Source organism: Homarus americanus, unplaced genomic scaffold (assembly GCF_018991925.1).
Source record: "Homarus americanus isolate GMGI-L3 unplaced genomic scaffold, GMGI_Hamer_2.0 scaffold30535, whole genome shotgun sequence".
In the NCBI taxonomy this organism is placed as follows: Eukaryota; Metazoa; Arthropoda; class Malacostraca; order Decapoda; family Nephropidae; genus Homarus; species Homarus americanus.
Window position 1 is genome coordinate 7961162 of NW_024732440.1, and position 13047 is coordinate 7974208.

Below are 13047 nucleotides of genomic sequence, written 5' to 3' on the forward strand. Positions count from 1 at the left end.
AGGCGAGGGTAGTTAGACGGTAGCCGACTGTGTTTTCTTTTTTAATATTATTCGTTAACCCCACGGAGGGACTAACCCGGGTCATTATCTTTCGCGGCCTGGAGAACTGTCGAGCAGTGACCTGAAGGCTGACATCTGAGGAACCCTTCTCCCAACCCCACCATCCCCTCCCCTCCTTTACTACCAGGGCGGCTGAGTCGCCCCTTCCCTGTCTTTGTCGGGATGAGGCAAGGTTACCTGACCTCTAAAGTTTACGTCAAGGATTTATTGACTTAATGTAATAACAATAATTGGTTATTTGCATGGGTGAAGTAATAAAGCCACAAGATGAAAACAATGTAGTAATGGGCTACTGTACCTACATTAGCTTATCAAAACTTTCAAGGGGGCGCACATCTAAAGCCTTGCCTTGGGCGCTAAATCATCTTGCACCGGCCCTGTGCTTACCCCCAACAAATCGTGGATCCTCCCAAAAATTTATTCCTCTTCCTCTTACTGTTTCACCAATGTTTGTATAATTGAACTGTCTATGTACACTGTTTATAAACACCTACAGTATCTGTATGTTTTTTTTTGTTTTTTTACCTAAATTGACAAAACACATTTTTTTTATACATGTGCTGTCTATTGACATTCTTGTACACTCGCCACAAGAAGTTCTCGAGCGCTCACGGCTAACACACTAAGACAAGACGAACGAGAAATCTCAACATTGCTCTCTGGGGAGAGTTTAGTGCAAATTAAATTACTTTTTTCCACCTGTAAATATTATAAAGACGAGCAACATATAATAGAACGAAATATTGAGAGTACCTTCAGAAGCAGACATACCAACTATAGACAAACAGACAGACACACCGACAGACAGACAGACAGACAGACAGACAGTAGGAAGATCACGAAATACAGACAGACAGACAGGAGTAAGATCACGGAAGCCTGTAGGAAGATCACTATAAAACACTGTACATGAACACTATAATACCCACAGTACACTATATCTTCACTATAAAGCACTGTACATGAACACTATAATACCCACAGTACACTATAGCTTCACTATAAAGCACTGTACATTAACACTATAATACCCACAGTACACTATATCTTCACTATAAAGCACTGTACATGAACACTATAATACCCACAGTACACTATATCTTCACTATAAAACACTGTACATGAACACTATAATACCCACAGTACACTATATCTTCACTATAAAGCACTGTACATGAACACTATAATACCCACAGTACACTATATCTTCACTATAAAACACTGTACATGAACACTATAATACCCACAGTACACTATATCTTCACCATAAAGCACTGTACATTAACACTATAATACCCACAGTACACTATAGCTTCACCATAAAGCACTGTACATTAACACTATAATACCCACAGTACACTATATCTTCACTATAAAACACTGTACATTAACACTATAATACCCACAGTACACTATATCTTCACTATAAAGCACTGTACATTAACACTATAATACCCACAGTACACTATATCACTTCACTATAAAACACTGTACATTAACACTATAATACCACGTACACTATATCTTCACTATAAAACTTTACATTACTTATAACCCACAGTACACTATATCTTCACTATAAAGCACTGTACATTAACACTATAATACCCACAGTACACTATATCTTCACTATAAAGCACTGTACATAACACTATAATACACAGTGCACTATATCTTACTATAAAGCCTGTACATTAACACTATATTACCCACGGTACACTATATCTTCACTATAAAACACTGTACATGACACTATGCCACAAGTACTATATATCTTCACTACCATACTGTACATGAACACTATAATACCCGCGGTACACTATAGCTTCACTATAAACTGCGTATAACACTATAATACCCACAGTACACTATATCTTCACTATAAAGCACTGTACATGAACACTATAATACCCACAGTACACTATATCTTCACTATAAAGCACTGTACATGAACACTATAATACCCACAGTGCACTATATCTTCACTATAAAGCACTGTACATGAACACTATAATACCCACAGTGCACTATATCTTCACTATAAAGCATTGTACATGAACACTATAATACCCACAGTACACTATATCTTCACTATAAAGCATTGTACATGAACACTATAATACCCACGGTACACTATATCTTCACTATAAAGCACTGTACATTAACACTATAATACCCACAGTGCACTATATCTTCACTATAAAACACTGTACATTCACACTATAATACCCACGGTACACTATATCTTCACTATAAAGCACTGTACATTAACACTATAATACCCACAGTACACTATATCTTCACTATAAAGCACTGTACATTAACACTATAATACTCACCGTACACTATAGCACTATCACTATAAAGCACTGTACATTAACACTATAATACCCACAGTACACTATATCTTCACTATAAAGCACTGTACATTAACACTATAATACCCACAGTACACTATATCTTCACTATAAAGCACTGTACATTAACACTATAATACCCACAGTACACTATATCTTCACTATAAAACACTGTACATTAACACTATAATACCCACAGTACACTATATCTTCACTATAAAGCACTGTACATTAACACTATAATACCCACAGTACACTATATCTCCACTATAAAGCACTGTACATTAACACTATAATACCCACAGTACACTATATCTCCACTATAAAGCACTGTACATTAACACTATAATATCCACAGTACACTATATCTTCACTATAAAGCACTGTACATTAACACTATAATACCCACAGTACACTATATCTTCACTATAAAACACTGTACATTAACACTATAATACCCACAGTGCACTATATCTCCACTATAAAGCACTGTACATTAACACTATAATGCCCACAGTACACTATATCTTCACTATAAAGCACTGTACATTAACACTATAATACCCACAGTACACTATATCTTCACTATAAAACACTGTACATTAACACTATAACACCCACAGTACACTATATCTTCACTATAAAGCACTGTACATTAACACTATAATACCCACAGTACACTATATCTCCACTATAAAGCACTGTACATTAACACTATAATACCCACAGTACACTATATCTTCACTATAAAGCACTGTACATTAACACTATAATACCCACAGTGCACTATATCTCCACTATAAAGCACTGTACATTAACACTATAATACCCACAGTGCACTATATCTTCACTATAAAGCACTGTACATTAACACTATAATACCCACAGTACACTATATCTTCACTATAAAACACTGTACATTAACACTATAATACCCACAGTACACTATATCTTCACTATAAAGCACTGTACATTAACACTATAATACCCACAGTACACTATATCTTCACTATAAAGCACTGTACATTAACACTATAATACCCACAGTACACTATATCTTCACTATAAAGCACTGTACATTAACACTATAATATCCACAGTACACTATATCTTCACTATAAAGCACTGTACATTAACACTATAATACCCACAGTACACTATATCTTCACTATAAAGCACTGTACATTAACACTATAATACCCACAGTACACTATAGCTTCACTATAAAGCACTGTACATTAACACTATAATATCCACAGTACACTATATCTTCACTATAAAGCACTGTACATTAACACTATAATACCCACAGTACACTATATCTTCACTATAAAGCACTGTACATTAACACTATAATACCCACAGTACACTATACCTTCACTATAAAACACTGTACATTAACACTATAATACCCACAGTACACTATATCTTCACTATAAAACACTGTACATTAACACTATAATACCCACAGTACACTATAGCTTCACTATAAAGCACTGTACATTAACACTATAATATCCACAGTACACTATATCTTCACGATAAAGCACTGTACATTAACACTATAATACCCACAGTACACTATAGCTTCACTATAAAGCACTGTACATTAACACTATAATATCCACAGTACACTATATCTTCACTATAAAGCACTGTGCATTAACACTATAATACTCACCGTACACTATAGCTTCACTATAAAGCACTGTACATTAACACTATAATACCCACATATACTAATACTTCACTATACTGTACATTAACACTATAACTCCCACCGTACACAACAGCCCTCTGAACTCATTACCTCTTACTACAAAAAGACGTCAAGACATTGGATAGTTTGCACCGCACTGATGTGTAGTATTACCGAAGAGGAAAAAAAACAAAAATGAAAAGTAATCTAGTCGAAAAGTTTAGGAGTTGGGCCTCTGAACATGGGGTAAAACTCCTTAGTTCGCAACAGTTGAAAAAATTGAAAAAAAATAATAAAAGTCGCCGTCTTGGGTCAGGGACCTTCGGGTCCTGCATCCTTCTCTCTCGCCCAGGAAAAAAGTCTAATTTTGTTCTAAAGCAATTCAAGGACACTGAATCCCTCGTACTCGAAGTTAAGGCCTTGAAAACCAACCAGGATTCGGGGATTCAAAAACTAATATCAGTTTGTCTCAGTGAGCGAGCTGTAATCAGTGACTTTGGAGGACAGACTGTTAGAAAATACATGGAGAGTGACCAATTTTCTCTGAAAAACTCCGTTAAAATTAATCTAAATCTACTGAAAATTCTGCGTGGTACGCTTAAACGCAAACAATGTCATAATGACATAAAAAAGGACAACGTTTGCGTCCAAATAAAAGAAGAACAGCCGCGTGTTACATTAATTGACTTCGGTTGGTGCACTCCAGTCAACGAAGTAGTGTACAGTGACGACGGGCCAATGCATAACCACGAACAGTACTGGCTGGCCCCAGAGTTAGTCCGGGCAGGGAAATGCTCAGAGGCATCAGAAGTTTATAGCATGGGATCCCTAGCCAAACAAATCCTCCCTCCCGACTCAAAATACCCTTGGGAACTGCATAACTGGGTTTACGAGAGCCAGCACTATCATCCTTATCACCGACCAACACTACAAGAAGGGATCGAAGCTTGCCGTGACGCTCTTGTGGCCTTACAAGACTGAAAAGTGTAGATAGAGACTTTCCTCCTAACTTGTATATTATTTATGTAAACTAATTAATAAATGTTTTGAATCTTATGTAGTCTTTAGAAATTACCTTAAGAATAGACACACTGTTAACGTCTTCTGTACACACACACACACGCATAGAGGTATTGTAGATGATAGGCTGTGTGCTGTAAGGTAGTTCATATACCTGGATTACTGAACACTAACCTTAGGTAGACAACTTGAAGACTCCACTGCTGCCTTCATCAATCGACAGGAGAGAGTGAGGTTAGCTATCATAACTGCTAATCTATTATGTTGAATAGCAGAACAATAGAGATAATGTAAGAAATTTAGTTAGGGAGTTATATATATGTTGCATTTAATTTAGGTTATACTCAGGGCCGGCGCTACCCACTAGGCGAACTAGGCAATCGCCTAGGGCGCCAACATCTGGGGGCGCCACAAATTCAGGGCAAACTTGGATAAAATTAAAAATGAAGGGAAAACTGTGGTGGACACTGGTGGAGCCGTGGAGGGTCGGAGCAGGATGTTAGAAGGGGGGGGGGGGTCGGAGGGAGGCGAGGGTAGTTAGACGGTAGTCGACTGTGTTTTCTTTTTTAATATTATTCGTTAACCCCCCGGAGGGACTAACCCGGGTCCTTATCTTTGGCGGCCTGGAGAACTGTCGAGCAGTGACCTGAAGGCTGACATCTGAGGAACCCTTCTCCCAACCCCACCATACCCTCCCCTCCGTGAAAAATAAAATGGAGGGACTGCAAGCCTCACACAACAGTAGGATACACAAATTTGACCTACCTCAGGTATGGGTTGTAGTTGATGTCCACGAATTCCCAGGGCATGGTAGTAGTGTTGGTGGTGATGGACCAGTATTAATGGATAAAACTGGTGTAGGTCTTCCTCTTGCTTTGATTTCAGTCTTTTCATTTAATGTCAGCTGGGAAAAGTTGATGTTTTGCAAATACTTCACTCGATTTTCCATCGTCAAAGGGTAATTAAAGAAAGCACGATTTAACCACACCGTCCACACGTTGTACGAGACTGAGCTGCTTCAAGTGCGGAGGCGGCGGCGGCGCCAATTAATAACAGACATGAATCGTACAGCATTGACAGCAACTATGAAAGTAACTTAAATTTTGGTCTGATTTTAATGAAAATTCACTTAGCAACGTATTGAAAATAATTAAATAACATATAAAATGATATATTTGTTGGTAGTGTATTATTCAGCTGTCTCTCTAAAGGAATCATACGCCTGGCAGTGAGTGTCTGGGGGACTGCAGCTCTGCAGCCCTATGCACGAGCCGCCACTGATCACTACATATAACACCACCCATCATCACTACATATAACAACATCCATCATCAGTACATATAACATCATCATCACTACATATAACACCACCCATCATCAGTACATATAACACCATCCATCATCAGTACATATAACACCATCCATCATCACTACAGATCGGTAAAGTAATTTCTGAGATTCTCGTGCGGACACACAAACAAATAAAATAATAAACAAACAGACAGACAGACTTCTTTGTTATATATACAGTATAGAAGACAGCTATTGTTGTTTGCCATAGTTACCCTTCACTAACAGCCAGGGTCGTTCTCTCTTACAAGTGTCAAAAGACGTTGGTAGTATATTTAATAAATTTCCATATTTATTATCTAATGTATTAATTTAATTAACAATAGAATAATTCACTACAAAATTGTGCTATATTATCTTATATAAATTAATCATATTATTTATTTGACCATTAAAACATGTATTTCAGGTTCTCCTTTGACTCCAGTATGTGAATATGTAAACATGGCCGACGACAATAACTCTTACGAACTACATGAAAGTGTCTTTAATGGCGATATCCGAAGAGTATCTGCGCTAATACGAACTTGTGATGTTGGCAAAAAGGATAAGCATGGTAAGATATGTGATAACTCAGCTAGCGAGGAACAGATATATGAAAAGAGAACCATGCTATGAGTGCTACCATCCTCGCCTCTCACAGTTGTCATGGTGTTTATAGTGGACTAACAAGACTCAGTGTTACTTGACGGTTAATTCACGTGTTTCTGGCGTACTCATTAGCTTTTTTCTCATGTGGGATGGATGTGTGTAATAATGGCAAGGTTATGCTTAAGCACCCTCTTCACATGTATCGTTGGAGTTTGATCTTTAGATATTTTTACAGTGAAATTGTCATACAACTTTACAGTAGTTTATCTAGTCCATAACAGTGTTGGCACAAAAAAGACTTAAATCTTATTTCCATTTGTGTCATAATCACAAGGATTTGAAAAATTAGTGGCTATTGATATTTGTCTATCCAAAAAGAGATGGTGTTGGTAGTATATAAAGTAGTTAACACCTGTTGTGTGCCTGTACCAGCATCTTGAGGATATTTTAAACATCAGAAGGAGCCACTGTAGGAAAATTTTGATAATTTCTGAGAACAGCACTACCACCAGAAGAAATTGTTCGATTTCATTCATTTTTTCCACATTTGTTCTTATCACCATAGGAAGTATTTTAAAAGAGACAGCAACTTTTTATTTTAATTATTATTGATTTATTTTTTCTCTACAATCATAAATCACCTGTAGTGGGCAGGGCATGAAAGATGAGGAAAATTGCCTGGTAAAACACAGTGAAAAACTGATCATATGACACTAAAATGATGTCTCTAAACATTAAGAATTTAACTGTTTACAGTAAATGCTTCTCTGAAAAATCAGATGTCACTGCATGTTGAGTTGTTTGTTTACAATCAACCCACTCGGTCCGAGTGTACTCTTAATTCTACAAAAAAGTTAAAATTGCACCATGACACTTCAACAAATTTACTTATATTAGTACTAGATATCAAAATAAGTACAGTACTTTGTTTAATATGGTGGGGATCCGCCCCCTGGCTAGGAAGTTCGGTAAGGTTAGGTAGGTTTCTTTGGTTGACGAGGTTTAGGTTGTACAGTATTAGGTTCTAGTAAATGTCACCTCTTTTAAAATACTATGATAATAACATCTGTGGAAAAAATGTACGAAATCAAACAATTCCTTCTGGTGGTCATGCTGTTCTTAGAAATTAAAAAGAATAATTTATAGAAGAAAATTTGTTTCTAACCTCATGACTAGAAATAAATGGGTGAAGGAGTTACAGCTTTCGTACTTTTAATTTTCCCATGTTTACATCCTCAACACACTTGCCATTAGCTACATGCTAATGTGCACACCAAGAGATTGGTTGAATACAATATTCGATATATAGCAACAGTTGGATTTTTATATTAGAATAGGAGGATCTTTTCGGTTTGATGAACTGCAAATTTTTCGGTAATGTATGAGAACACCGCTACCACTCCTTACTAGTGATGTAAATGTTTTTGTTTTTTTCGGCGGAATAAAACCTTTTTTCTTCGGCAAAAAAAAATCTGAAGAGGGTTGATAAGTTCTGTAACAGTCATTCTCTCTCTCTCTCTCTCTCTCTTGAAATTGTGTAATTAAAGTACAGTACTTTTATAAATGGGTTACTTTATTCTTTTCTTGAATTTTTTTCTTAAATAATAATGATAGATTATTTTACACAAAAAGTATATTTTGAAACTAACAAAATACTTTACTGAAGAGTATATAGGGGTAGTAAATATATTGGAAAATATTGCTAATGATTGTACATGTACAATACCTCTGCAGAGTAGAGTACTTTCCAGTACTACTTTTGACAATAGTTATTGTAAATTAATGAAAATAAATGTGTAAATTATCTAAAAACACTATAATTATATCTTATATTGGAAGCAACTCAAAATGTAAATTTATGAGAGGCTACAAAAATACCGGAAAAAAACGTTTTTTTCCACCCAACATATATATATTTTATTTTTATTTATTGTATTTTTTTTTTTTTTTACATCTCTACAACTGATGTTAGACACCAAGATCATGTTGCCAAAGGATGTAATGCATATTTCAATATATTTACATAGATGTGCTAATACAGTACCTGTATAAGGGAAACAGGAAATGTTTGAGAGGAGCTGTAGGGTTACCTGACTGAATCTGGGCTTGACACCCAGACTTTTTCAAAGTTAATGGCATCTCTAACAAGAAAATAATGGGTAACACCATACATAAACAATGGACATGACACCCCCCTAGTGCCAGGAATATAATTTGAATACTGTACATAAAAAGGAAAGATATAAAAAAAAATTTTTGCATATCATCCTGGGCTTGTGTTAAGACTGTTGCACAAAAATACATGAAGCATGGGAGTTATGTGTTGCTGTTGTCAGCATTAACCATTGCACTGTATCTGTAGTAACCCCACCTGATGTCTCTTAATAAAACTTAAAATATTGTAATCTACCCACTTGTAGGTCCACTTAACCTGACTCATCTCTTGCTGATGTAAACTGATTGAACTTCAATTTTATTACTGACTTCAAGAGTTTGTTGTAAATTGGATAACATATCGTAGAATAATGTTCACTGTAAAGAAGTATACTGTACTGTAGCTACAATATTTTAGATATTACAATACAATATTTTAACTTAAAGTGACAAAAATAGAGTACGTATTATTTTTTATTTCGTTTTTATGGTAAATTAAAAAAAATACCAGTAATGGTACTGTATACCTACAGTCTATCATCATTCAGACCTTCACTTATTATTATCAACATTTCCAGGAAATACACCTCTCCACCTGGCTGTCATGTTGGGGCATAAAGGTAATGTGAAATAGCATCATAATGTATGTTTTATGATTAAGAAGATGACTTTCTCTAAGTAAACCTCCTTGATTCTGTCATCTTATATTACAGGAGCTATAGGGTACAGTATTCTTATTAGCAATGCTTCATAAAATACTGCACAAGAATGCAAAATTTAGCACAAAGGATGCATTCTGAAAGGTCTTTGGAATAAACAAACAGTTTATAATGTACTTAATGGGAATTGTTTTATGCATGTTTTGCTTCCATAGACTGTACATTACTTTTAAATTTAATGGATAAAATATGTATAAATACACCAATACAATATTATATATTGAAAATTATGTTATTCGATTATTATACAATATACAGTACTTAATATTAATTATTAGAACCAGTGTTAATAAAAAGCAACACTTACCACAATTTTTTTTTGAAGAGAGCTGGTTTGTGATGGCATTCTTATCCCAAAAAGTCCAGTTTCGTCAACTTTGAAAACAAGCTCGGTCAGGTATCCTTATTTTCAATAGCTACCGTTAATTGTCATTAGTTTGACATGAATTTTATGGCCACCTCTTCATCAGTGCTTGCTGATTAGTCAGTTATATAAACACTTCTGAACTCTGAGTATTCTTGATGCATTTACAATTTTGAAACCAACCTGAACTGCCATTAAATGCTTCAGAAGAATCACCACCCTCTTCTTGCTTTACACATTCAAATAGATAATGAACTAAATTGCAAAGGACAACTTGGCTAAGAAGCATGCATTCATCAGAACTATTAGAATCTATCCACAACACTAGCAATTTCTCAATTTTTTCTAGTAAATTGCTCCATGATGAATGTAGCAATATGCCCTAAATTTTTATAACAATACACCCTATTACCACCCATACCACAACACCCCTGCTACTCATGGGTGGCCCACAGACCAGATGGCTTCAATCTTGACTTTCTAGTTTTATACAGTAGTACTGTACTGTATTTTCAAGCAATTCCTTGCATATTTTCCTATTACTGTACTATGTTGCCTATTTCTAGAAGTACAGGTGATCCAATTACAGTAAGTAACTTTTTAAAGGATGTAACTTTCTAATATACTGTACTGCACAGTGTTTGGTTAATAGTTAAGAATTATTATTATTTTATATTTATGCATTAGTTATGTACAGTACATAATGCAACTACTATTCTGTACAGGTAGCTGCTTTATTTGAAAACATAGTGAACTTTGATAATAAGATTAAAAACAGTGAGGCCAAATGGTAATTGTTCCTTTTAATGCAGTATACTGTACAGTATAATTTTTTTTATTTAGAAATGAATAGTAAATACGTGAAGTTAATAAGCATTCATAATGTTTTAAGGATTACAACTGAAATCAGCTTTGCATTACTAATGACAGTATTTCATGGTAATGCCTAGTCCCCATTTCAAGTACAGGTTGACAATCCCTTATCCGAAATCCTTGGGGCCAGAGGCATTTCGGATTTCGGAATTTTTCGGTTTTCAGAATACAGCTAGACCCCGACTTATGACGGGGTTAGGGACCCAAATCCAGGTCGTAAGTCCGAATGGTCGTAAGTCCGACATAGATATAATTTTTTTTTTTTTTTTTAATAAAAAATCTACAATGAAATACAGTACAGTAAAAGTAATAAATAATGAGGAATGGATACAGTACAGTAAAAGTAATAAATAATGAGGAATGGATACAGTGTGACTGAGCACTTACCTTTAATGTAGTCAGCTGAATGCACATGGGGCCCCCATAATTTTCTAATTATACATGGAGACTACATTAACTGGAAACGTTTTGGCATAGAAAATGCGTGTGTCATTTGGAGAGAGAGAAAAAAAAAATGGTCACAACTGCGGCAGTCGTAAGTCGGGGTCTAGCTGTAGTTTTTTTTTTTTATGTGTGTATTAGCCCATCCGGGCACAAGTCACTGACCCACATCAGGGCCTGGGGGGCCGAAAATAGAATAAAGATTATAATAATAATAATAATAATAATAATAATTCACAGGTCTAGGTCGTGTTTCTCACTTTTGATCTTTTTTCATTCTTGTATTTCTTTATTATTATTATTTTATTATTAGAGTATTATTGTTATTATTATTTTTTTTTATTATTATTATTATTATTATTATTATTGTTATCATTATTATTTTATTTTGGTGTATTTTTTATTAACAATTTTATTTACTGTGAATAATTATTTTTATAATTATTATTACATTTTCACCCCCCAGGCCCCGATGTGGGTCAGTGATCTATGCCTGGGTGGGCTAATCCCTGGTTAAAAAAAAAAAAAAAATTGCCCCACCAAAAATTTTTATCGGTTTTCAGAGCTTTTCGGTTTTCGGAATTTCGAATAAAGGGTTGTTAACCTGTACTGTACAGTACAGTAACTGTATCATCAGAGAACCTATTAAATTTTGAATTGTTAATGAATGGTAGAGTTGGTCACAGTAGTTCTATCTCACCTTAGTAGTGGCCAAACCTCACTAGGTGAATATGCAAAGTTATTTAATTTTATATGTAGTACATTATCCAGGATATAAGTTGATGTACAGTCTCGTTCAAGATTCTTCGAAAACTGCTGAAGACAGCTGGCAACTCAAGGCCGTTTGTTTACTATAGTACGTCGTAAAAATTATGAATAAATGTAAAAGTGATTGGTGATTGGTTTCTTAGTTCTCCGTTGCTTAATTTACTGGTTGGGCTTTGTTGTTTCGTATTATATCATACTACGTACTATAGTAAACTAGCGGCCTTGAGGTGCCAGCTGCCTTCAGCAGTGTTTGAAGAATCTTGAAAGAGACTGTACATAGCTACAGTATATAAGCTTTGGGTAGAGTTCCCTTAACTTGGCTTATACTGTATATAAATAAGTTAAGGGGTTAAGTTACAAACCCAAAATCATCTTTTCTCCATTTATTGGTAAAACTATATTGGTCACAGTCTATTAGTAGATGCACCGTAATTAACACTGTAAGCTGTGTGTTAGTTAAGGACGGGGGCTCAGCTTGACTGAGTTAGTTCACCCGTCCGATTCTCGTGAAACTCAAGTGAAGACTGGTGCCTGTGAGAGGAGGCTCTGAAGGAGAGACTGGGCTAACCCTACATTCTCAAGGTCGGCTTACTGATAGAGGAATTTCCCCTCACGTGAACAGCACATGGCACCTCACAGCTTATGGAAAAT

General features: G+C 35.4%; 1 protein-coding gene across 1 annotated transcript in view; it reads left to right on the forward strand.

The window, feature by feature from the left end:
- The first annotated feature begins 6914 nt into the window (after positions 1-6914).
- LOC121868796 (ankyrin repeat domain-containing protein 13C-like) overlaps positions 6915-13047 on the forward strand; it is a 49650-nt gene continuing 43517 nt past the window's right edge. Inside the window, exons 1-2 of the mRNA XM_042369733.1 lie at positions 6915-7042; positions 9810-9851. Coding sequence (XP_042225667.1) covers positions 6931-7042; positions 9810-9851 — 154 coding nt within the window. The 5' untranslated portion in view covers positions 6915-6930. The remainder of the gene's footprint in view (positions 7043-9809; positions 9852-13047) is intronic.